This window comes from Engystomops pustulosus, chromosome 1, assembly GCF_040894005.1.
Source record: "Engystomops pustulosus chromosome 1, aEngPut4.maternal, whole genome shotgun sequence".
Lineage (NCBI taxonomy): Eukaryota > Metazoa > Chordata > Amphibia > Anura > Leptodactylidae > Engystomops > Engystomops pustulosus.
In genome coordinates, this window is record NC_092411.1 from 176,286,530 (window position 1) to 176,313,840 (window position 27,311).

The window sequence follows — 27,311 nt, forward strand, 5'->3', positions numbered from 1 at the left end:
GTGATACCTTTGTCATAAATGTTGTGTATTGTGTGTATATATATGTAATTATTCTTTTATATAATAGATCTATTCTCTATTTATGTATTTATGTATTTTCTCCTATATACCAAACTTATTTTTGTACATAATTTATATATATATATACATATACCCTTTTGTACTTCGCCAACCCACAGATTTTTTATCCACTTGAAAAAGGAGACCACAGTTCCCCAAAACGCGTTGTGTATCCTCTGTGTACCCTTGACGATTCAATAAAAAGGAAAACCTATTTGGAACCATTATCCTGTCTTGTCGTGCGCCTTCTGCTCTTGGCCTCTCTATACCGACTCTAAGTAAAGCATCTTGATATATTCGGAAGAAAGAAAGGGGCATTAGTGGATTGATAAATCTCCTCCAATTTCCTAACAACTAGAAGAAAGCTGACTTGTGTACCTTTTGTGAGTTGCCTTTAGTTCCCCAGTACCCTACTGAGAGTAAGCTTAATAATGGTAGTCACAGACAATTGTTCCATGTTCACAAATTTTTATAAGATTAATAATAATACTGTCACCTATATGTCACTAATATAGCTTTATTCATGTTGTCATAGATTTGCAGGCGACAACACCTTGCACATTCCAGCATTGAAGAAAAAAATACAGAGCTACTGATAATAGAGACATTTATGAAGAACGACGATATTGATAGAGCTGTGAAGGAATCTGAGATGGAACAGTTAGTCAAAACCACAGAGCTCATAGAAAATGAACTTGTAATGACAGAAGTTGATCCAGAAGTGGAGATAGACCTACAGTTTGAATACAGAAAGCAAGTAACTCCCATGACTCCTATAAAAGACAAGGACACTGAAACTCATTTCTTTGAGCAAAAGGAGACCGATTTACCTCAACACTCAGAAAGCTCAAGAGAAGATGATTAGTTAGTTAAAGGACTTATACCACAACCCATCTTTCTTTTTAAAAATCATAAATATGTTAGGCATAGCCATGTCCCAAAATTCCTGCTTAATCAACATATAAAAACACTTTTTTTTCCTAGTGGTTAACCTCAAAACTCCTCTTTTTCACAATTTTGCAACACATAAAAAATGAATAATAAGTAATCAAGTGGTTATACAGTCCCTAAAAATGGTAGCCATGAAAATGTCAAAGCCTTACAAAGCCTGTACACTGAACTATGGAAAGTTATTCCCATCAGAATAGGGCAAAATAAAGAAAATATTTTTTTATACAAAAGATTTTTTTTAAATCTACCAAAGCTTAATAAAACCTATAAAAAGTTGGTATCCCTGCGATCATACTGACCCAAATAATAAAGTTGAGTTAAAGTGTACACCTTAAAAACTGTATCCTACAATTTCATCGCATTGAAATTTTTTTTCAGCTTCCCAGTAACAAGCATGAAATATGAAATACTGGAACTAGGAAGAACAATTTTTAGGCAGAAAATAAGCCCTCCTACAGCTCTGTAGATGGAATTTAATGTCAGTAAACTGAAAGGATAATCCACTGCAATACAAGTTTTGCAGTACATTATAAAAGAGATCAAGTGATGTCCTGTCAGTTCCCCCCCCCCCAAAAAAGGGTATGTAAAAAACAAATTGTTTAAAAATAAAACCTTCAAATTTGATATATTCTGTACTTCCACATCTGTACCAATTCAGACTAGCATTTATCCTGTATGACCAATAAAAATTTTAAAAACAAAGGAAAAAACAATGCCTAATTTGACATTAAATTGTCGATCACTCTAATAATTATATGTGAACAAATAGAAACTGCAGGTCTTTATGGAAAAAATAAGAAAAAAACATAATTTATCAAAAGCCTACAAAATTTTTTTATCAATGGGGGATATTTATCATACGCTGGCGCTCGTGTGCCAGCGTATGATCGCCTCGCTGCTGCAAATTCGCAGCCCGATACATCAAGAGGTAGGGCCTGGCGTAAAAAAACCCGCAGCCGGCGACTTTTCACGTATGAAAAGTCGCCGGCAGCAGCGAGTGCGCAGGCGCGGGGACAGTAACGCCCCGTGCCGGCCCACTGGCGTGAAGGTGGCGGATTGGGGAAAATAATCGCAAAAGCTAGCAATAAGCTAGCATTTGCGATTATTTCAGGGCCTCTGCGCCACTGGTGGTGCGCAGAGGTCCTGATAAATATCCCCCATTGTGTTTTATGGACCCAATAAAGAGTTTTCCTGTTTAGGTTCCAAAATAAATGCAGAAAAATGTTATTAGAAAAAAACTATGTCAGATTAGCATTTTTTTTCTGATATACTGCACATAAAAGGTCTAATAAAAGTTCAATAGGACATATGAAACCCAATAAGCTATACAAAACTTGATTTCATCTTGAAAAAAAACAAGATCCCATACAGCTATGGTAACCATAAAATAAAAAATGTTTAGCTTGTAGAAGGCATTGGTGAAAAAAATTGAAAAAAAGCCTGGGTATTAACGTGTGGCAAACAGTACTGTATCTGGGGAAATCAAGTAAACAATGGGAGAATCCCGATATAAGCAGACATTGCTGGATAAATGAAAGAAAAGGTACGGTAAGTGTACAGAAAAGAATAAATAGATGTAACAAGGGGGGGCGTGGTCGCAATGATGGTCACTGGAACTCCCCCAAATTTTCTGATCTGCTGCTATTTTTCACTTTTCTATCTTTTAGTCTTTCTATTTCAAGTCTTCTGTCTATCTATCTAGCCATTTCAAATCTTCAATATATCTATTGTCACGTATATCTTACGTACATCAGAAAAGTACTATGGTCAACGACTGGAGCACTTGAATATTTGCATCACAAAATAGCACACACAAAAACAGGCATCAGAAAAGTAGTGTTGTCACAGAATAGTGGGAATAACAGCGCAGTCGTACTTGAAAGGAAAGTACTTGAAATAATAACAAAACATAAAATAAGAAAAGTAATTAAAAAATACAATATTAATGAAAGAATAATGCTGGTTCATGTCACTGCGATAGAAGATGTTATGGGTATTGATGAGTAGACCCAACCAGCACTGTTTGTGGGCAGCTAGAATAAAAGTGAGGAGCAGCTTGAAATTTCAAATAATTGTCCTTTTCAAGGCAGTGTTAAGTACTGCATATGTATTCAAAAATGGAGAGGCCAGATGGAGTTAAGGCATTGGTCAATTACATCGCAAAGAGTGACTCAAGTTCCATCGGATTGTCTTCAAGACACTCCACCTCTTTTGTGCAAAGCCCTTCAACTCATCCACACTCTAAACAGTAAGGATGTCTCAGCCATAGGTCATGGAGCTACTTCCATAGGCCATCCATCTGCCCCTGTCCAAATTACAGCTCCCAGATGCCCAACAACTTGTGTTGGAGGATAAAGATGTGGACAGTGGACCATTGCAGGACATCTACAATCAGTGCTATCTGTGAAAACCCTTCTATTGGCAGCTGCTGAGCATGGGCGCCACCATGTTGGCTTAAATCATCCCTCCCCTTGACATCAGCAGGGAGTGGTGATCTGTTACTATGAGAGCCTCGGATCATACAAAGACTTTCTCATTTCAACACATTGTCAGGCTCAGAGGTAGTGGATCCTCTGAACCACCGTGGACAATGACACAAGCCAACATCTGGGACCAGAGTCTAAGTGGTACTCGGTTTTCACCAGAGCCTGCCGCAAAGCAGGTTGGACTTGCCTTGCTGCGGCGTAGTACAACCAGGTTGTTCTACAGGAACATAGCAATAGGTCAGGGCAGGCGGCGGAGGAGCGTTGTCAGGAACGGAACCGGGGTCACAACGGAAAATCTCAATAACAGCGCAAGGCATCAACCACAGCTTTCTGTAGGGCACGAGTCACAAAGATCTGGCAGGCTTTGTAGAAAGAGGCAGGTTTAAATAGATTCTCTGAAAATGGCCAGTGCCAATTAGCGGCGAGCTGGCCCTTTAAAGCTTTTGAAGCCGGCGCGCGTGCGCCCTAGGAGTCGGGAATGCGCCAGCAGGGAGAGGGGAGCATGGGTGAGCCTGCAGCCCCCGATATGGGTTGCAGGAGCAATACCCATATACTGTTATACTGTATTTTGGCAGTATATGGTAGGATCAATCAGACAACCTAGGGTTAAAGTACCCTAGGGGGTTAAAAAAAAATAGTAAAAAAAGTTTAAAAATTAAATTAAAAAACCATAAATATGGGGGGGGCGTGGCTAGCAGCCAACATGGCCAGACGCATCTAAGTGAGCTCCACACCGATCCCTCACCATCCTGAACCCATCCTGGTCATCCTACCTTTCCAGCCACAACTGGTGGGAGAGGTGGTCCCCTGTGCACCAGGGACACCTTTTGGAGCCAAAAAGTCTGGATCAGACTTACACCCGGGTACCGCGCCACGAGGTGAGGAGCAGCAGGTGCAGACACTGCACATAATATAGCAGCTGCACGGAGCGCAGCCGAAGCCTCCCGACATCCACCTGGAGGGTCCATCAGAGGAGTGAGGAGGACAACCGTTAGCAGAGTGATTAACAGCACCTGCACCGCTACATGTGCTTCACAGGTGGGAGTCAGGGAGAATAGATAACCGCACCTCCCGCATGCAAGCCGGCACCTCCATCCAGAGAAATATATAACAGGGGGCCGGGGGACAGTGAAGGGGAGCAGGGCAGCACCCCAGGGACAGAAGAACATAACCCCTAAAGTGCTGGAACGGTTGGTGAAGCGGTGCCATAATCCCCACACACCTCGCAGCCTCCTGTGTGAGTCGGCATTCTTGCGGAGCTCCGGGAGCTACAGAGCACGATTATTTCTTATCCTACACCGCCATCTAGTGGTCACATTGCAGAATTGCACCCTTTCACACTCTAAAGGCTCCTGAATGATGTGTTCTGCTATATCCTGCAAGAACAGCCTTCTGTCATAGAATAAGTTTTAACCTTTGGATCCCCAATTAACCACTTTCCTCTGAAGTCATATCAAAGCTCTTCACAATAAAGGACAATCCGATCCTTGCTTTATTTTTCAATTAAACATAGGGGCCATTGCAAGCTCCGGGGGCCAAGAGAGGCAACACCCATCATGAGTCCTCCCAAAACCAGTGCAGCGGAGAGACTGAAAGAATTTGCCAGGACTGAAATGACAGAACCCCCAAAGTCGCCCCTGCCCCCACGTGGTGGCCTGAAGAGAACAACTAAAAATTCTAATGCCTCCTCTGACACAGAGGAATTGACGGAGGAGATTACTTTGAAACAAGTGACTGACCAGGTCCTTTCTGCTATCGATGCCTGCAAGAGTTCCCTTACGGGAAAGTTAGACGAAGTGCGGATGGATGTCAGCCTGCTCAGGCAAGATATGCAAAGCCTACGAGAGAGAGTACAGCATGCAGAAGAGCGGATCTCCCAGGTGGAGGATCGCACAGCACCTTTCTCCAACGCCATTACAGGTCTCACTACAGCCTCGGACCTGATGAAACAAAAGGCAGACGACCTAGAAAATAGACTGAGGCGTAACAACATAAGAGTAATTGGGCTCCCGGAGAGAGCAGAGGGTCGCTCTCCAGAGATGTTCGTGGAGAGATGGATGAAAAATTTGTTCCCCGATGCAGAGTTTTCCTCTACATTCTCTGTAGAAAGAGCACACAGGGTGCCTGCGGGCCCCCCGAAACCCGGATCTCCACCTCGCCCCTTCCTGGCACGATTCCTGAATAGCAGAGACCGGGATAGGATCCTGCAGTTAGCCCGGCGCCTTCAAGAAATTAGAGTGGACAACACCAAAGTCTCCATCTTCCCAGACTTCTCCATGGAATTACAAAAGCGGAGAGCTACCTTCGCGGAGGTGAAGCGCAAACTACGAGACAAACATATTCCCTACTCCATGATCTACCCCGCAAGACTGCGAGTGGCGGACGGAGACCGAGCTGTGTTCTTCACATCCCCGGGAGAGGCAGAGCAGTGGCTTCGGCAGAAGAGAGGATCACCACCCCGTTAAATGGCAAAGTGAAGAAATTACAGACTACAGGACAGGTCTAACTATAGTTTGGTCTTAGGCCTGCACTATTACACATCACTTTGTGCACTTCCAGTTATATGTTTCGTAAATGTTTCACAGGCTGTAGAGAGCGGTTTCAAAATTAACATGCAGAGGTGGGATGACTCCCATAATACTATGGACTACAAGGTAGAGGGACGGAGGGGCATATACCCATCACCAACTAGTTCCACTCATTGGTGAGGGTGTCCCCAAGGCACTAGCCACTTGGTTAGACCACACAGCACCACGGCTTTATAGCCGCCGGCGCTAAGACAGTTGTTCTTTATTTCCACAAGTTACTGTCTGTTGTAGGTTAAATGTTTCAATTTAATGGTAGGGTGTATTCATTGGATCTGCAGGGCCGCAACACGATGACTTCTAAACAGACCGCTCACTTATCACCTCAGGGTGCCTCACATACATATCTATTGGGCAATCCTGTTCCACCACTAAATTACATAGGAATATGAGTGAACTCAGAATTTGCTCTTGGAATGTCCGGGGCTTAGGCACGCCTAGAAAGAGACTGATGGTGTTTGACCAGATTAGGATCCAAAACCCCCACATAATAGGTCTCCAGGAGATCCACCTGGAGAAGAATAGGACTCACATACTAAATAAACCATGGGTACAATGGGCACAGCATTCCTGCTATACGACTGCTTCCAGAGGGGTATCCCTTCTAATACACAGATCCCTCCGATGGGAAACTCTATCCTCTCAGGCAGACGACGAGGGCCGATATATATTTGTTCATGCGCGCATTGAAGGCGCACCTTATAATGTCCTGTGCATATATAACCCACCTCCGGCCTCTAGAGGCATTCTACAAAAAGCGGCCTTATTCGCTGCATCATACCCCCACGCAACATCTATTTGCATGGGGGACTTTAATATGTTACTACATCCCTCTCAAGACAAGCACCGCACACAGCAGAATCAACCACCACCACCTGCATCAAATATCTTAGACCCCTTCCTTAAAGAAATGGGATGGGTTGACCTTTGGAGACACTTACACCCAACAGACCTAGTATATTCGTGTCACAGCGCAACCTACAACTCCCTATCACGCATAGACTACATTGTAGGGACGGCAGCACTGTCCACTCGTATAAAGGATATTAGATACTTGCCCAGGGGGACATCAGATCACTCCCCTATGCTATGTGTCATCCATGGCACAAACCATTCAGCGGCCCATAAACTCCGGATACATGCCTTCTGGTTAGGGCTAATTGGGCCACATGACAATACACCGGCACAGCTGCAGTCTTTCCTGGAAGCTCACCAGGGGGCTGGGTCTGGGGAAATGCAATGGGAAGCTCTGAAGGTGTTTCTATGGGGATGCCTGCAATCCTCTATTAAATACATAAAAAGGGAGGCTGTCCGCAAAGTATCAGATCTAGCTGCAGAATGCCTATCACTGGAGCAGAATTACATTGCACACCCCTCAGATGAGAACAGGGATCTGTGGTTACATACTGGGCGTCTGTACATAAATGCATTAACAAGTAGAGCCAACACCAAATTATTCTATTATAAGCAGACTGCATTTGAATATGGGAACCAGTCAGCCAAACTCCTGGCCCATGTAGCTAAGCAGAACTCGTCTTCCCCTCCCATTCTACAAATCAGGTCAGAGGCAGGAATAGTATTGCAGAACCAGACTGACATAGCATCCAGATTTACCCAATTCTATTCTGACCTATATGCATCTTCCCTGAACAGGACCCCGGGAGAAATAGAAAGTTACCTGGAAGGTACCCTCTTCCCTAAACTAACCAGCGAACAGGCTCAAAGTCTCGAGGGCCCCATTACACTAGAGGAATTGGAGGAGGCAGTAGACGGCCTAAACAACAATAAATCCCCAGGTCCCGATGGCCTACCAAAAGAAGTGTACAGCAAGTACAAAGAGCTGTTGTATCCTAAACTGCTAGAAATGTATACTGAATCCTTTAGGGCAGGGAAACTACCAGACTCCCTTTCGGAGGCCACTGTGGTAGTATTACTGAAACCAGACAAAGACCCTTTAGAATGCGGGTCGTATAGACCAATAGCATTACTCAACACAGATTACAAGATTCTCACCCGGGTCCTGGCGACCAGATTGAATAAGGTCATATCATCACTTATCCATCATGATCAGTCTGGCTTCATGCCCGGACGGTCCACTACAGACAATATAAGGAGGGTGCAGGTAATTGCTCAGATTGGGCAAAGATGTGGAGAGGACTGGGCACTAGCATCATTAGACACAGCTAAAGCGTTCGATTCTGTAGAATGGCCATTCCTAATGGAGTGTCTAAATCGATTTAATTTTGGCCCAAATTTTCGCAAATGGATTTCCATCCTATATAAAACGCCAAAGAGTAAACTACTACTGAACGGCTCCCTCACCCCAGAATTCTATCTGCATAGGGGGACTCGCCAAGGTTGTCCGCTATCCCCTCTACTCTTCGCTCTTGCGATGGAGGCTTTAGCTATCAATGTAAGAAGAGACCCGGAATACACAGGGATTACAATAGGCAGCAGGGAAGATAGAGTCGGCCTTTACGCTGATGATATGGTTCTCTTCCTTTCTAACCCAACAGCCTCGCTCCCTAGAGCAATGGACATCATTAACACCTTTGGCTCCTACTCCGGCCTACAGATAAACTGGTCCAAATCAGTGTACATGCCCCTGGGTGCCTCCCCCTGGAGAGGACCTGAAACCCTATCAGGACTCAAAGTAGTTAACCAGTTTAAATATCTAGGAATAATAGTTACTAAAATTCACCAACACACCCTCCGGCATATTACTGACCCCTTACTGGCATTCATTAGAATGAAGTACAATGCGTGGAAGTCCTTACCCCTCTCAGTAGCTGGCCGCATAAACTTAGTGAAAATGATCATATTACCAAAATGTTTGTATATCCTACAGCACGCTGCGGTGCCAGTTCCAAAGAGGTTTTTCTCTGAACTACACTCCAACACCGCCAAATTCATATGGGGGAACTCCAGATCAAAACTCAGTTTACAAACACTGCAAAGGCCTAAAGAGATGGCCGGTATGTCGCTCCCTGACTTTTATCTTTATTATTTAGCAGGTCAACTGCAATATCTATATCATTGGGTAATCCCAGGCTCGTTGCCCAATTCAGAACACCACTTAAGTCATTATTTAGGGCTCACTTCCTTCTGGTCTATATTGGAGGGTACTCCCAGATTACAAACTTCCCTACTACCCATCCACAGGCTAGCCACACAAGTCTGGAAAAGGGCAAGGCAACTTACACACTTTAATGACACCATAGCCGAAATGGTTTTATGGGGGAACTCTGCGCTATCACATTTAACATCTCTGGAAGACACAGAGGGGTGGAAACAAGCAGGAATACAAACTTTAGCAGACTTATACACTGATGGGGTGCTGGCTTCTTTCTCAGACTTGAAAACAAAATTTGAACTGGACCAGAGAAGGTTCTACAGGTACCTTCAACTCCGGCACGCCCTAGAATCACAATTTCCACACGGTCCACCACAGATATCTAAATATCCACTCATAGGTATATATAGAACTCAGGGTCCACGGGGTTTGGTGTCGGCTCTATACACCCATCTGATTACGCAAAAGGCGGAGCATTGCCCACCACGCACTTTGCACAGATGGAAACAACTCATGCAATCGTCCTCGGAGGAGATTGACTCCGAATTATTATCTTCTCACACCAAAGTGTCCCCGTCCATAAATAACCGTATGACACAATTATATATTTTCCATCAGGCATACCTCACTCCGGTCCGCATGCAGAAAATGGGCCGGGTACATTCCACTGCCTGTCCTAGATGTGGCTCCTTGGAAGCCGACTTCATGCATATGATATGGGAATGTACCCCAATAGCAAGATTTTGGAAACATGTTACAGATTTTCTCACTAGACTTATTACCCTGACGGTCCCATGTGTACCTGAGGTGTGCCTCTTAGGGGTCTTATCAGAAGAAGACTGGACACATTATCACCGCATTTTCCTACGGGAAACATTATTCATAGCAAGAAAATGCATAGCGCTCCGGTGGTATGACCCCAACACGCCGACAACACGAATGTGGAAAGCACAAATCAATCAAATGCTTCCCTATGAGGCAGTTTTATACAAACACAGGAATTGTCCAGATAAATTCGCCCAAATCTGGGGTACTTGGTGTGACTCGGGTGAGACACACTATTCTCCTCATAGACTCAGGGCAATACTTGCAGAAGAACAATCTGCAGGTTGACAATGTCTATCCATCGCTGACTTGGGCATGAAGCGAAAGGTGAGGGCCCGCTACACCCCGGACCCTGGGGAATAGATCAGGGGCACTCAGGCTAGAGCTCACTCAAGGGGCTCAAACCTTATTAACTAAACGGCCATAAGATAAGGGTACTTTAACGGCACCTACAGATCCAGAGTTACCAGAATCACCCGCAAGTAATGTTTTGTTTGCTTTGCAATGTTCATATGGTTGCATTGTATTATGACATGGCGTATACATATGATACTACTGTAACACAATAAACCACAGCTATGGAGACACACATGCTGTAGGGTAGGCGGGTGGTAGAATGATTGAGCAACTACTGGAAGAAAGTGTTCCAATTACTGTCACAATCCTTTTCTTTTTGTGTACCAATAATTGTGTATAATGCAGCTGTACATTTATTTCATGATTCTATTCAATAAAGCAGTTAAAAAAAAAAAAACCATAAATATTCATATTTTCCCTAGAACTAATATAAATCAACAGTAAAAATCATAAACGTTAGCTATCGTCGTGTCCCAAAATCTCTGTTCTATCAAAATATGATAACGGTCATTCCCAGCGTTTAACCCCATAGCAGATCATAGTGGCCAAAGTCGAAAAAGTGGCAACTAAAAAGTGATCAAAAGGCAATACAGTCCTCAAAATGGTAGCATTGAAAACATCAACAGCATCTCATAGCACAGAGGAATTAGGTAGTGTCTGGTCAGCTAGTGCCCGCCCACACTGTTAAATCTTACATTAATAATATTAATAATCTTTATTTAAATAGCCCCATCAAATTCCATAGGGCTTTAGAAATCATAGGGGACTTATACAAATATAATATTACATTACAGAGGGCCCTCCTCACAATAGCTTACATTCTAGGGGGGTGACATAAGGATGAAGGGGGTGACACAAGAGGTAAAACATCTTGTATAATGGTCCAGCCATAATTTATAAGGGAACAATATAAAATAATTTAATTTAATAAGTAAAAATTCAAATTGTACTTTTTAGTGGCACCATTTAATCTTGCATGCAATATACTGGAAAGCTAGGGGAAAAAAATCCAAGTGCGATGAAATTGAGAAAAAAACCCATTTGCTGCGTTTTCCTGTGGTCACTGTTTTTACTGCTTTCATTCTGTGCTCAAATGAAGCCTCCTCTTTATTATTTGGGTCAATACGATCACAGTGATACCAAATTTATTTACCATAGGTTTTAGTAGATTTTTAACTACTTTTGTACAAAAAAATATTTGCCATATTGCCAAATTCTGAGGCCAATAACTATTTCACACTTTGGTGTTGTTGGTGTTAGGGGTGTTAGGTGTCGTTGTTTTGGGTATGTACTGGCGTTTTAATTTATATCAATTTGGGACCTATATGACTGGTCAATAACTTTTTATTCAAATATTCATGGATGGAAAAATAGCGAAAAAGTGGTGATTAGGGCATTTGGGTGCTGTTTTCCGTTACAATGTTCACGGTTGGGATTCATCTTTTTTATATTTTGATAGAATGGGCATTTTGGGAGGTGACAATACCTAACATGCGTATGATTTTAACTGTTTATTTATTTTTATATGTGATCTAGGGAAAGAATGGTGATTGAAACTTTTACATTTTTTAATTTATATTATTTTGACTATTATTTCAGGCCCTCTGGGGTACTTTAACCTTGCAGGGTCTGATTGCTCATACTATACTATACAATTTTTAATGAAATTTGAAATATGTAATAATGGAAACCCCTAGATATCACTCCATTTAAAAATCTGCACCCCTTATACTATCACAAACAGATATTAAGAGAATTGTTAACTCTTTTGAACTCTTCATAGTAATTGAAACAAAATGCAGGTGAAATATAAAATTGTTTGATTTTGTTAATAAAACATTCATTCGATGACGATTCAGCTCTATTGCATAGCTGAAACAGTACCAGGCATTTATTGCACTATTGGCAGAGCATTATTACATCTATTATACCTACTTCACCACTGTGGTAGAAATATAGTAAATATCCATGAACATTGGAAGATTAAGACAGTGGAGAGATATTGCTTGAAGACTTCATATTTTCTTCTCTTCAGATTGGCAATTATACAGTAGGTACCATGGGAAGATTGATATTCCAAAAAAATTGAATGTTGTGTCAGGCTCAGAGGTAGTGGATCCTCTGAACCACTGCGGATGATGACACAAGCAGTGTCGGACTGGCCCAGCGGAGGACCGGAGAATCCTCCGGTGGGCCCTGATACTGGTGTGGGCCCCCCTGGGAGAGAAATTTTCTTTCATTAAAATATATAAAAAAAAAAAAAAATTTAAAAATCGGCACCGAAGGCCCCCCCCCCCCCGCGGGATGGGGGGGGGGGCGGGGTTCCGGGGGGTGGTCGGGTGATAGGGGTGGGCTGCGGGGACCAAGCACAGGGCGCATCTTCACTTTCCCCGCAGGCTCCTGCACACTGTACAATGTACAATGGTAAAGGACCTTTGAGGTCATTACCATGTGACGGGGAGGAGCTACTCAGCATGTCCTCGGATAGAGCTGCCCTGGGGTATGTGAAGTTATGCTGCACCTGTATGTAATATAGGGGTGCAAGTGGGAATGTGGGGGTGCAGTGTAATATACATGTAATGTAGGGGTGCAAGGGGGGATGTTGGGGTGCAGTGTAATATACATGTAATGTAGGGGTGCAAGGGGGGATGTGGGGGTGCAGTGTAATATACATGTAATGTAGGGGTGCAAGGGGGGATGTTGGGGTGCAGTGTAATATACATGTAATGTAGGGGTGCAAGGGGGGATGTGGGGGTGCAGTGTAATCTGCATGTAATGTAGGGGTGAAAGGGGACAGTGTAATGCACCCCTACATTACATGCATATTACACTGCACCCCCACATTCCCCCTTGCACCCCTTCATTACATGCATATTACACTGCACCCCCACATTTCCCCTTGCACCCCTACATTACATGCATATTACACTGCACCCCCACATCCCCCCTTGCACCCCTACATTACATGCATATTACACTGCACCCCCACATCCGCCCTTGCCCCCCTACGTTACATGCAAGGGGGGATGTGGGGGTGCAGTGTAATATGCATGTAATGTAGGGGTGCAAGGGGGGATGTGATGGTGCAGTGTAATATACATGTAATGAAGGGGTGCAAGGGGGGATGTGGGGGTGCAGTGTAATCTGCATGTAATGTGGGGGTGCAGTGTAACCTGCATGTAATGTAGGAGTGAAAGGGGGAAATGTGGGGGTGCAGTGTAACCTGCATGTAATGTAGGGGTGAAAGGGGGAATGTGGGGGTGCAGGGTGTCATCTGCATATAATGTAGGGGTGCAAGAGGGAATGTGGGGGTGCAGTGTAATCTGCGTGTAATGTAGGGGTGCAAGGGGGAAATGTGGATGTATGTAATGTGGGGGTACAGTGTGACATGTATGTGTGGTTGCAGGGTGACATGGATGTAATGTGGGGTGCGGGGTGACATGGATGTAATGTGGGGTGCAGGGTGACATGGATGTAATGTGGGGTGCAGGGTGACATGGGTGTAATGTGGGGGTGCAGGGTGACATGGATGTAATGTGGGGTGCAGGGTGACATGGATGTAATGTGGGGGTTCAGGGTGACATGGATGTAATGTGGGGGTTCAGGGTGACATGGATGTAATGTGGGGTGCAGGGTGACATGGATGTAATGTGGGGGTGCAGGGTGACATGGATGTAATGTGGGGTGCAGGGTGACATGGAAGTAATATGGGGGTGCAGGGTGACATGGATGTAATGTGGGGGTGCAGGGTGACATGGATGTAATGTGGGGTGCAGGGTGACATGGATGTAATGTGGGGTGCAGGGTGACATGGATGTAATGTGGGGGTGCAGGGTGACATGGATGTAATGTGGGGTGCAGGGTGACATGGAAGTAATGTGGGGGTGCAGGGTGACATGGATGTAATGTGGGGTGCAGGGTGACATGGATGTAATGTGGGGTGCAGGGTGACATGGATGTAATGTGGGGTTCAGGGTGACATGGATGTAATGTGGGGTGCAGGCTGACATGGATGTAATGTGGGGTGCAGGGTGACATGGATGTAATGTGGGGGTGCAGGGTGACATGGGTGTAATGTGGGGGTGCAGGGTGACATGGGTGTAATGTGGGGGTGCAGGGTGACATGGATGTAATGTGGAGGTGCAGGGTGACATGGATGTAATGTGGGGGTGCAGGGTGACATGGGTGTAATGTGGGAGTGCAGGGTGACATGGGTGTAATGTGGGGGTGCAGGGTGACATGGGTGTAATGTGGGGGTGCAGGGTGACATGGATGTAATGTGGGGTGCAGGGTGACATGGATGTAATGTGGGGTGCAGGCTGACATGGATGTAATGTGGGGTGCAGGGTGACATGGATGTAATGTGGGGGTGCAGGGTGACATGGATGTAATGTGGGGGTGCAGGGTGACATGGATGTAATGTGGGGTGCAGGGTGACATGGATGTAATGTGGGGTGCAGGCTGACATGGATGTAATGTGGGGTGCAGGGTGACATGGATGTAATGTGGGGGTGCAGGGTGACATGGGTGTAATGTGGGGGTGCAGGGTGACATGGGTGTAATGTGGGGGTGCAGGGTGACATGGATGTAATGTGGAGGTGCAGGGTGACATGGATGTAATGTGGGGGTGCAGGGTGACATGGGTGTAATGTGGGGGTGCAGGGTGACATGGGTGTAATGTGGGGGTGCAGGGTGACATGGGTGTAATGTGGGGGTGCAGGGTGACATGGGTGTAATGTGGGGGTGCAGGGTGACATGGATGTAATGTGGAGGTGCAGGGTGACATGGATGTAATGTGGGGGTGCAGGGTGACATGGGTGTAATGTGGGGGTGCAGGGTGACATGGGTGTAATGTGGGGGTGCAGGGTGACATGCACCTTCACTACTTGGGGGGGGGCATTGCTCTGCAAGAATTGTAGGTATGTGGGGTCAAGACTATATCCACTATAGGAGAATAATTGTGATCTCTAGGGGAAGAACATAACACTATTACATTTGTCATAAGAAGGTGGGGGAGATGATGAGAAAAGGAGGAACTTAACTTTTTGTGTTTCTTAACCTTTAGAGCAGAGATCTGGCTGCTAGAAGCTGATGTATCCTCCAGATAGAAGGATAGAGAAATTAAAGAGAATTCCTTCAACAATAGACGTCATGTGTGTGAGTTGTTGGATTTACAGTAATTGCTGGTGTTACACAGTGTCTCCCCCATCTGATTGTACCCCCCAACCGCCCCGGTCTGTATGTATGCAAAGATACAGCAGTGACATCACCACCACAGCGCCCCCTGTGCAGCCTCTGCCTGCAGCCTGTAAGTGTTACACTGACCACAGCCAGGACCTGCCGCGGCTGCTGGTTGTGATGTCACTGCTGCGCCTCTGTATACATACAACCCGCTGGTAATGGGGGGCACAATTAGTCGGGCTGGGTATAGTTGGCTTAGGGTTAGTGGCCACATTTAGGTTCCTGATGGTTGTGTTCACACATTGCGTTTAGGAACACCGCACTGCACTGGAATTGCCTTCCTAAATGTAATTCAAGTGCAGAGTGTGAATGCAGTCAGAGGCCGCTTTCTGATGATATGTTTTCCATTGAAATTATTTGGGCAAAATGCATCAAATGCATTGCTCTGCAAGTAGTAACATGTGCTTTGTCTTTTAATGTGACTCATGGCAGCCAATCAGAGCTCAGATTTCGTTTCATAAACTGCTATGGGAAAATAAATGCTGAACTCTGATTGGTTGCCTTGAGCAACTAGAACAGTTCTGCTCTCAGATAAAACTACCCCATTGTGTTTAAGGCTACATTCACACAGCCATATGGGGGACGTATATACGTCTGATGTTTATATGCCGTATAAACGTCCCCCATAGACAGCAATGGGTGCTATGGAGAGGGGCGGGGTTGTGAAGCGCTCACCCCCTCCTCCTCTCCTGGGCGCTGCCGTTCGCCCGCCATGCTACAGTACGGAGATCATATCGTCGTGTGAATGTAGCCTAAAACTGTACACCTTTATCTGCTGTTTTTTATACTTCCATTAGTAGTCTGGTAGTTTTACTAGCAAAAAGATAGGGTGGGCCCTAAAAATAATTTCCTCTGGTGGGCCCTAGGTACTCCAGTCCGAACCTGGACACAAGCCACTACCTGGGACTGGAATCTAAGTGGCAACCGGTTTTCACCATATCCCGCCGCAAAGTCGGTTGGATATGCTGGGGTGTGGTACCACCAGGTCGTTCCACAGGCGTGACTTGTCTGCAGTGGCAGCCAAGGTTGAGGTACAGAAATGGCAGGCAATCTCGTAGTCGGGGACATGCAGGAGGTCAGGACGGGCACTACAGGATCAAAGTCGGAGACGTAGCAACAGGTCAGGGCAGGCGGCAAAGGAGCGAAGTCAGAAACAGAACTGGTGTCACAACGGGAAATCACAATAATAGAGCAAGGCATCAAGCTTTCTCTAGGGCTTGAGGCACAAAGATCCGGCAGGGCTTGCAAGAAGAGGCAGGTTTAAATAGTTTTCCAGAAAATGACCAGCGCCAATTAGCGGCACGCTGGCCCATTAAATCTCTTGAAGCTGGCTCGCCCTAGGTGTCAGGAACGCGTGCTCATGCCGAGAAGGATATGGCAGGAGGCGGGAGAGGTAAGATGTGCGGGGAGAGAGGAGCACAGGGGAGCCCGTGACATGTTGTAGTGTATATATCCCTTAATATTCAGTTCTATTTTTTCTCTCTTTTAACTGTTTGACACATGGTGAAATAATTGGACACCATTCTATTAGAAGCTATTTTAACAATTTATAGTGCAGTCTGTTTACATTTTTACTATATTTTACTTTTCGTACCCACTATAAAACACAAATTTTTCTCTCAAAGTGGTCTGGCATATTTACGAGGGGGCGGGTTTAGGGGCGGTGACTGCTGCATGACACGCGTCAGTCAACGCTGGCCTATGGAGTTGGCGGAGTGTTCCGGGGAACAGGCAGCGCCCCCTCACGAATACCCCCAGACCACTTCCAGCGCAGTGCGGCGTTCGTAGTGTACAGTGCAGCATTGTTTTTTAGTGTTGTAAGAGGTGAGTGAAAGAGGAGCTACTTATAGTGTTATAAGAGGTGAGTGAAAGCAATAGGAGCTACTTACTTTAGTAAGCAGCTCCTAGTGCTGTTTTTGAGGGTGACAGGTCCTCTTTAAGGAGGCAGCATTTTTTCGTTAATTTTTGCTCGCTTACAACCTTCAAAAATCCATACCTTTTTTATTTTTCCATGTACAGTGGGGGGCTTATTTTCTGTGTAACAAATTTTATTTCTCAGTGATGTTATTTTATATTCCATGCCATGTACTGGGAAGCTGGAACAAAATATTCCAAATGTGGTAAAATTGGCAAAAAAACACATTTGCTTCACTTTCTTGTGGGCTCAATTTTTACAACTTTCACTGCGCACACCAAAATGATACATCTACTTTATTCTTTGGTTTGGTACGATCACGGGGATACCAAATTTATGGTTCAATAAAAAAGTTTTTTTGAAGACTGAATGAGAGGATACTAAATTTATATAGGTTGTGTATTTTCCATCATAGGGTTCCCCGCTGGGAATAGACATTTTTATATCTTGATAGATTTTTGGCATTTTGAGTTGCGGCGGTACCGAACATATTTGTGATATTTATTGTTTATTTCATTTTATATGAGTTTTAGGGAAAGGGGGGTGATTAGAATTTTTAGATTTTTTTATTTCATTATTTTTTAAACTTTTTTTAACCTTTTTTTTCTAGAGTACTTTAACCATAATGGTCTGATCGTTCCTACCATATACTGCAATACTACTGTATTCCAATACATGGAATTTTTACAGATGCAATGCAGCCTTCGGTCTGACAATGACGTCCTGGGGAGCAACGATTGGAAAAAAAGATGCTATCAGCAGTATCCGAAAGGCTAATACCCTTGTGAACTTTCTCCGAAGTACAGAATTACCCTGCATGTGGATATAAGCTGTTCTATGGCCCCACTGAGATACAAGAAAAATTAAACCCCCAACAAATTAACCAATTTTGAAAAAAAAACATGTCTCAAAGAATTTATCAAAGTCATGGGAAATTGAAAACATTTTTTTTTCCCAAAATCTTGCCTTGGTTTCATAATTTTAGCTCTAATTTGATAGGACTCTGGAATAAAATAAGGCAAGGTTTAGTCATTAACATTGGACTGGCATGGCCTGCAAATACAGATGCTTTGAGAGAAATAATAAATGAAACCCTCAACATATGATGCAAACTTTTGGGGGGTGGCATTCAAAATGTGCAGAACTCGAACTGAAAATTCTTTTTGGGATATAGTTAGCAAAATTTGTTTATTTTCCAGGGTTCCACCATACTGAAAAAGCAAAATGCCCATCAAAGCTGTTAAAGTGGCAGCTCAGCTGTCAGTTACAGTCTGGCTCACTTGGTGATTTAGCAGGTTCTAAAAACTGTTTATCCCAAACACATAAATGTACGTCAAAATGTTCTTACTATGGGTATCCTATAACATACAGGTTTTAAATTTAAAGTAGGCACAATTTAATTTCAAATCCAAATCATCCAATTAACAGAAGCTGCTAATACTCTAAGAATAACAATGCACACAATGGGACATATTTGTAGTAAATCACTGGAGACTTTGTAGAGCATTTATAGCATAATCCTTCCCATGATTTTAGTCTTGTGCCACAAGGGCAATTCATTGTCTTATGATCTGTAATTAGAATATTGGCTTGACTCTAGGGAAGATGACACTGCCTAAAACTTATCAGTGTTACATATGTACCATATAGGAATAGGAATAGGTTATGCGGTGCTGTTTCAGCAATGGGGGGCATTGTGCAGAATGCTTACTAATGAAAGATACGGTAATCGGGATGGGGGTACATGGGTTTTCTTCTGCTATACCTAGAACAACTTGTCCCATATTATATAACAAATTAGTGGGGTGGATATAGGTTGCATATAACTATAGAATTGTATATAATGAAATTCGGGGAGCTGTGTATGAAGAGCTGCATACAATTGAATCGAGGGGGTGGTGTGTGTATTGGGGGCTGTATATAATGGAACAGAGGAATTTGGGGATCAGCTATATAAAAGGAAACTGGGAGGAGCTGTAAAGGGGGGGCTGTATATAAGTAAAATGGGAGAGATCTGTGTATGGGCGCTGTATATAATGGAACAGGTGGGTTTCTGTGTTTGCACGGGCTGGATATAATCTAACTGGTGGGGGGGGGGTCTGTGTATGTAGGGGCAGTATAAAATGGAATTGGTGGGGGCATTTGTGTATGTAGGGGCTGTATATAATGGAACTAGGGGGACTATATATAATGGAAGTGGGTGGAGTTGTATATGGGGGACTATAGAAAAAATATAAGGGAGCTATATATAAATTCATTGGTGGTGCTATATATATATTCATTAGTCAGGTTGGGGCTGTATATCAAATCATTAGGGTGTGGTATGTAAATGAATAATAACAGGGTGGCATATAGTAAGTTACAGGACAAAGTATACTATTGAGGCTGAGGAAATATAATGTTGCGTTTGCTTTGTGTTTTGAAAAGCATTGAAACCGCATCAGGCAAAATGCATATGCGATTTGTAGGTAATGATATGTAATATAAATAGTTAAGAGAGGTCCAGTTTGTATAATAAATTCTGTACATATATAATTTATTCTGGGAGAATATACACTCACCGGCCACTTTATTAGGTACACCTGTCCAACTGCTCGTTAACACTTCGTTAATCAGCCAATCACATGGCGGTAACCCCATGCATTTAGGCATGTAGACATGGTCAAGACAATCTCCTGCAGTTCAAACCGAGCATCAGTATGGGGAAGAAAGGTGATTTGAGTGCATTTGAACGTGGCATGGTTGTTGGTGCCAGAAGGGCTGGTCTGAGTATTTCAGAAACTGCTTATCTACTGGGATTTTCACGCACAACCATATCTAGGGTTTACATAGAATGGTCCGAAAAAGAAAAAACATCCAGTGAGCGGTAGTTCTGTGGGCGGAAATGCCTTGTTGATGCCAGAGGTCAGAGGAGAATGGGCAGACTGGTTCGAGCTGATAGAAAGGCAACAGTGACTCAAATCGCCACCCGTTACAACCAAGGTAGGCAGAAGAGCATCTCTGAACGCACAGTACGTCGAACTTTGAGGCAGATGGGCTACAGCAGCACAAGACCACACCGTGTGCCACTCCTTTCAGCTAAGAACAGGAAACTGAGGCTACAATTTGCACAAGCTCATCGAAATTGGACAGTAGAAGATTGGAAAAACGTTGCCTGGTCTGATGAGTCTCGATTTCTGCTGCGACATTCGGATGGTAGGGTCAGAAATTGGCGTCAACAACATGAAAGCATGGATCTATCCTGCCTTGTATCATCGGTTCAGGCTGGTGGTGGAGGTGTGATGGTTTGGGGAATATTTTTTTGGCACTCTTTGGGCCCCTTGGTACCAATTGAGCATCATTGCAACGCCACAGCCTACCTGAGTATTGTTGCTGACCATGTCCATCCCTTTATGACCACAATGTACCCAACATCTGATGGCTACTTTCAGCAGGATAATGCGCCATGTCATAAAGCTGGAATCATCTCAGACTGGTTTCTTGAACATGACAATGAGTTCACTCTACTCAAATGGCCTCCACAGTCACCAGATCTCAATCCAATAGAGCATCTTTGGGATGTGGTGGAACGGGAGATTCGCATCATGGATGTGCAGCTGACAAATCTGCAGCAACTGTGTGATGCCATCATGTCAATATGGACCAAAATCTCTGAGGAATGCTTCCAGCACCTTGTTGAATCTATGCCACGAAGAATTGAGGCAGTTCTGAAAGCAAAAGGGGGTCCAACCCGTTACTAGCATGGTGTACCTAATAAAGTGGCCGGTGAGTGTATATGTCAAGACATAAAAAAAGCTATATAAATGGGATATTACTGTAACCGTACTGACCCATGGAACATAAGTAGCATGTTATCTATGCTATTTAGTGTATAAAACACAAAAAAAACTAACAATCAATTACTAAATATAAATTTTTTGTGCCCTCCCCCCCCTAAAAAAAGCTAATAAAGGTTAAACAACTGGGTATTGTGCCCTCAAATATTGTGTTATTGCAATCCTTGAGGGGGTCTGGTTTTTAAAATTGGTACACTCTGGAGGTTTTGCTGACTGTCACGGGCAACCCCGCGATACATGTCCCCTCTCCATGGTGCCGGCCCCGCTGCTGCGGACTTACCTCTCCACATTCCTGCTCCCGTCCGGACTAGCGTGCGTGCGGTGGTACTCTGAGATTTAAAGGACTAGTGCACAGGTGATTGTCGCTGGTCACTTCTGGGTCTGCATTTAATCCGACGGCGCCCATCCTTCCCCGCCGGATCTTCAAGCCATTCCTGTGAAGAGAAAGCCCTCCTGTGTCTCCAACATTCCTGTGTCTCCAGGGTTCCTGTGTGTTCCTCCTCCTGTGTTCCTGTGATCCTGCTCCTGCACTCCTGACCCGTGTGCCAGCTCTTGTGTTCCTGACGCGAGTCCTGTCACTCCAGGTTCGGACAGTCTTCTACATTGGCTGCCACCGTGGGCTAGTCGCACCTGTGGAACGACCTGGTGGTACCCCACCGCCGCAAGACCATCCCGCTTTGTGGCAGGCTCTGGTGAAGACCAGGTGCCACTTAGACTCCAGTCCCAGGTGTCGGCTATTACCATCTCCCGCGTTGGTCCAGAGGGTCCACAGACTCTGATTCCTGACAGTAAGATCTGCCCATGGACCAGCCAAGGAGCCACGTCAGTTACTGGCTGAACTTTCTGGTGTTGTCGCCCGGCAGTCTCAGCAGATTGCTTCCCAGGGAGAACTTCTAGGTAAAGTTGCTGCCGCCCTTTAAAAGCTGCTTGACTCTCAGCATCAAGCTCCTTCGACTACTCCTGCGACTTCTCCTGTCATCCCAGCTTGTCCACCGGCATCAGAACATAGGCTAAGACTTTGTATGCCTGAAAAATACGATAGAGATCCTAAACTGTGCAGAGGTTTCATTACACATTGCTCGCTGCATATAGAGTTGATGCCACCTCAGTTTGTTACCATGTGCTCCAAGGTGACATTCATCCTCAGCCTCTTCTCCAGGAAAGCCCTGGCCTGGGCTACTCCTCTGTGGGACAGACGATCCAGCCACGGCTACCCATACTACTTTCCTGGCTGAATTCTGCACGAGCCAGGAAAGTGCAGAAACAGCACTACTGAACCTTCAAAAAATTACTGTCTTCACGGGTCAAAGATGCTTTGGCTGCCCGTGATCTGCCACCTACTCTGAGTGGTCTCACCCTGGCCACTCGGACAGATGTGCGGTTCCTGGAACAAGCTGAAGAGTTGCGTCACAAGCAACTTCTAGTCTGGCTTCCACGTCTTCCTCGGGTGGTTTTTGCAAAAGCTGCTCCATCTTCCAGTCGCACCGTCTGCAGTAGAATCTATGCAAGTTGACAGAGCCCGACTCACGCCTGGGAAACGTTCCAGACGTTTTCAAGAAAACCTCTGCTTGTCCAGTCCATCCCCAGCTCCTCTGTACATTTCTCCTGACCAGCTTGTTGTTGCAGATCTTCGGCAGCTACCTCCCGGCAAGACGTATGTTAGACCTGGGCATCCAGGGGTGCAACGCTCCGTGGCCCTCATCTCCCACTACTACTGTTGGCCAGGCCTGGTCAAAGAGGTTCGGGAGTTTGTGGGATTTTGTTCCTCCAGTGCCCACAACAAAGCCTCTCATCTCAAACCGGCTGGACTGTTACTTCCGTTGCCGATACCCAGACGCCCATGGTTTCACGTGGCAATGGACTTTATCACCGATCTGCCTGTCTCCGCGGGCAGTACTGTCATCGAACAGGTACTGTCATCGTACCGGTTTTCCAAAATGTCCCATTTTGTTCCCCTTCCAGGTCTTCCGTCTTCCCCACAGCTTGGCAGTTTGTTCTTCAAACATATCTTCCGTCGGCATGGTCTTCCGCTACACATTGGGGCAGATTTATCAAGTGTCTGAAAGTCAGAATATTCCTAGTTGCCCATGGCAACCAATCACAGCTCCCCTTTAAAATATTCATGAGCACTGGTAAAATGAAAGCTGAGCTGTGATTGATTGCCATGGGCAACTAGAAATATTCTGACTTTCAGACAGCTTGATAAATCTGCCCCATTGTGTCCGATCGAGGAGTCCAGTTTGTGTCCAAATTCTGGCGTTCCTTATGTAACCAGCTGCAAGTCAACCGTGAATTTTCTTCTGCCTACCTTTCTCAGTTGAATGGTCGAGTAGAGAGGGTGAACCAGATTTTGGGCTGTTACGTCTGCCACTGCGTCTCAGCCTGTCAAGACAACTGGGCTGATCTACTACCATAGGCTGAGTTCTCCTACTATTCCCTGGACTCGGGGTCTACTGGCTGGGCTCCATTTTTTCCGGTCTACGGACGTATTCCTCGCCCTCCTCTTCCGTTGTCTACTCCCTCGGATGTCCCTGCGGTAGAGGATTTGGTGCAGGACCTCAAGTCTATTAGGGACCAGACCCACCAGTCTCTTCTACGAGCTACAGACCGTAGGCTGATAAGAAACGTCGAGCTCCTCCTGTCTTCTCTCCTGGTGACAATGTATGGTTGTCCTCCAAATACGTTCATTGGTCCCTTTGAGGTAATCAAGCGCATAAATCAAGTGGCCTACAAGCTCTGCCTTCCTCCATCAATGCGCATCCCGAACTCCTTCCATGTCTCCTCCCTGAAGCCAGTCGCCTTGAACCACTTCTCTCAGCAATCTCCTCCTCCTGAGGTGGATTCCCCGGATGTCTATGAGGTTAGGGAGGTTCTGGACATGAAGGCCTTGAGGGGTAAGCGGTTCTTTTTTGGAGACTGGAAGGGGTTTGGGCCTGTGGAGAGATCCTGGGAGCCCGAGGAGAACATTTTTGATTGGACTCTCCTCCAGAGGTTTCTTAGCACCAAAAAGAAGAGGGGGAGGCCAAAGGGGGTCCCTCTCCGTGGCGCCGGCCCCGCTGTCCCAGACTTACCTCTCCACATTCCTGCTCCCGTCCAGACTAGGCCCGGTGCGAATCCCTGCTCCCTAGGGCGCGTGCGCGGTTGTACTCTGAAATTTAAAGGGCCAGCGCACAGGTGATTGCCGCTGGCCACTTCCGGGTCTGCATTTAAACCAGCGGTTCCCATGATTCCCTGCCGGATCTTCAAGCCATTCCTGTGAAGAGAAACCCCTCCTGAGTCTCCAGCGTTCCTGATGCTCAATTGGTACCAAGGGGCCCAAAGAGTGCCAAGAAAATATTCCCCACACCATGACACCACCACCACCAGCCTGAACCGTTGATACAAGGCAGGATGGATCCATGCTTTCATGTTGTTGACGCCAAATTCTGACCCTACCATCTGAATTTCGCAGCAGAAATTGAGACTCATCAGACCAGGCAATGTTTTTCCAATCTTCTACTGTCCAATTTCGATGAGCTTGTGCAAATTGTAGCCTCAGTTTCCTGTTCTTAGCTGAAAGGAGTGGCACCCGGTGTGGTCTTCTGCTGCTGTAGCCCATCTGCCTTAAAGTTTGACGTACTGTGCGTTCAGAGATGCTCTTCTGCCTACCTTGGTTGTAACGGGTGGCGATTTGAGTCACTGTTGCCTTTCTATCAGCTCGAACCAGTCTGCCCATTCTCCTCAGACCTCTGGCATCAACAAGGCATTTCCGCCCACAGAACTGCCGCTCACTGGATGTTTTTTCTTTTTCGGACCATTCTCTGTAAACCCTAGAGATGGTTGTGCGTGAAAATCCCAGTAGATCAGCAGTTTCTGAAATACTCAGAGCAGCCCTTCTGGCACCAACAACCATGCCACATTCAAAGGCACTCAAATCACCTTTCTTCCCCATACTGATGCTCGGTTTGAACTGCAGGAGATTGTCTTGACCATGTTGCCGCCATGTGATTGGCTGATTAGAAATTAATTGTTAACGAGCAGTTGGACAGGTGTACCTAATAAAGTGGCCGGTGAGTGTATATTACAGCAAACACCCACCAGTTAGCCCCGTAGTCTGTGCTGGCACTGATGGTGGGTCTTGACCCCGTAGATGCCTCCAGCAAAGCTGCCAGAGACATTTAAATCCCTGTGGTGTCTGGGCACTGCCATATTGAATTTGGTTACTACGGTTACTAAGACAGCCTATGCCTATGCCAGCCTTGGGTCATACAAAGACCTGAGGCTGTCTTGTTTTAGGCTATCTATTACAATGTACTGTAGTATGGCAGTATGTGGTAGGATCAATCATACAACCTAGACCCTAGGGGATCTTCAATATAGTAAAAAAAAGTAAAAAAAACCCTAAATTTAAAAACCCCTAAAAATTCAAATCACCTCCCTTTCCGTAGAACTGATATAAATATAAATAAGTCGTAAAAATCATAAACATGTTAGGTATCGAAAATTCCTAAGTCAGTGAATCACTTTTAAGGTTGAACATAAGAACTTCTTCAGAGACCCACTAAATGTGAAGGAGCCTTTTCCTGTGATTTAGACAAGCAACTCATCCTGATGATGATACAAAATATGAAATACAACTGCAACACCCCTGCCAACCAATACATAGGCAGGCTGATGCGATGAATGCCCTCTCCAGGCTATGAGCCCGGGGGGGGGGGCACAAACCCTCTAGGAAGTTTCTAGAACCTGGACATTATGTAATAGCAGCTGAAGATCCTGCCTGAACAGGCAATAGTTAAGTGGGTGTATAACCAATGATGCTGCTGCCTTGTACACTGGAGTGTTATTGGAGAGGTGCTACCACCTGACCAGGAGAATAAAACCCCTGGGCAGGGAGGAGCACGAGGTCTTAGAGACAGTGTCAGTACACTTTCAGTATGGACACAGCTCCATTCCATCCTGCATTTACTGCCAGCCTGGTGCCCTATTCCTGAGGACCCTCTCCACCACCACTCCGGTAATCTGAATCTGCTGTGAGACCGCTTAGGCCCATTGCCTGCTGTTGTTCAACAAAGAACCGTGAGTTATTTTGTACAATGTTGCCTCCGTCTGATCTCTGGATATGGCTGTCACCACGTGCTCCCCATCCATTACCCAGGGTCTTATCTTACAGACACTCACGGGTTGCCCCAGGGAGAACCAGTACATCAGCCTCTCCAGCCATATTTATTGCACACACCCAGGCTGTAGGACATCCCTCCGGTCCCCATACCAAGCACCGTGACATCAACGTGCCCTAGGCCACAATCGCCAGCCACTCTGGTATTCTGGGCTCCGTCTGCCTCCAGGCCCCAAGAAAAAGTTAGGCCCCGTGGGGGATGTTGCACAAGACTGTATTTAAAAGAAGCCTCTAAACAGCCACATAGCACACTTACTTAAAGGGGTTTTTTAATTAAATAAAATTCTTAAATTGCAATCTCCTTGTGACGTTAACACAATAAAGATCATTTTTAACCCTTTACTTCACAATTTACTAATTGCTGTTTAAGTTCCTATCACTCCCTAGGTTGCTCAGTGCAAAATCTCTAAGCAGACACTTTACAATTCATCTAGCCCTGGGAGCAGACATATATAGAGAGATGAGACAGATTATGAGATCCATTAGATGCCTATATAATAACACAGTCAGCATTGCTACATCTCTGCTATTCCACAACACACTAGATCTACTGTGCTTCCCCAGATAAACAACTTATCTGTGTGAGTGTCTTCTAGCTGTTGCTGCCTCAGCAACTCAGATTCTGTGTCTCATTGTGCAGCAGTGAGAGAGCTCTGTGCCGTGGACTGCAGGGGGGCAGAGCTACAGTGCAGAGACCAGGGACAGAGAAACTCAGCTCTGTGGCTGTCACACACAAATCCAAGATGGCCGCCCAACCCCTAAGTCACAAGTTACAGGGTCATTTCTACGGGCAACTGAAATTGTGTACAGCAGGACTGATAGAG

General features: G+C 45.3%; 2 protein-coding genes across 2 annotated transcripts in view; both read left to right on the forward strand.

The window, feature by feature from the left end:
- The window catches only part of LOC140097992 (interleukin-12 receptor subunit beta-1-like), a 74,564-nt gene extending 72,986 nt beyond the window's left edge, over nucleotides 1–1,578 (forward strand). Inside the window, exon 15 of the mRNA XM_072126585.1 lies at nucleotides 596–1,578. Within this exon, the coding sequence (XP_071982686.1) occupies nucleotides 596–925 (330 nt within the window). The 3' untranslated portion in view covers nucleotides 926–1,578. The remainder of the gene's footprint in view (nucleotides 1–595) is intronic.
- Nucleotides 1–27,311, forward strand: part of LSM7 (LSM7 homolog, U6 small nuclear RNA and mRNA degradation associated) — a 528,664-nt gene that overhangs the window by 236,273 nt on the left and 265,080 nt on the right. The window lies entirely within an intron of this gene.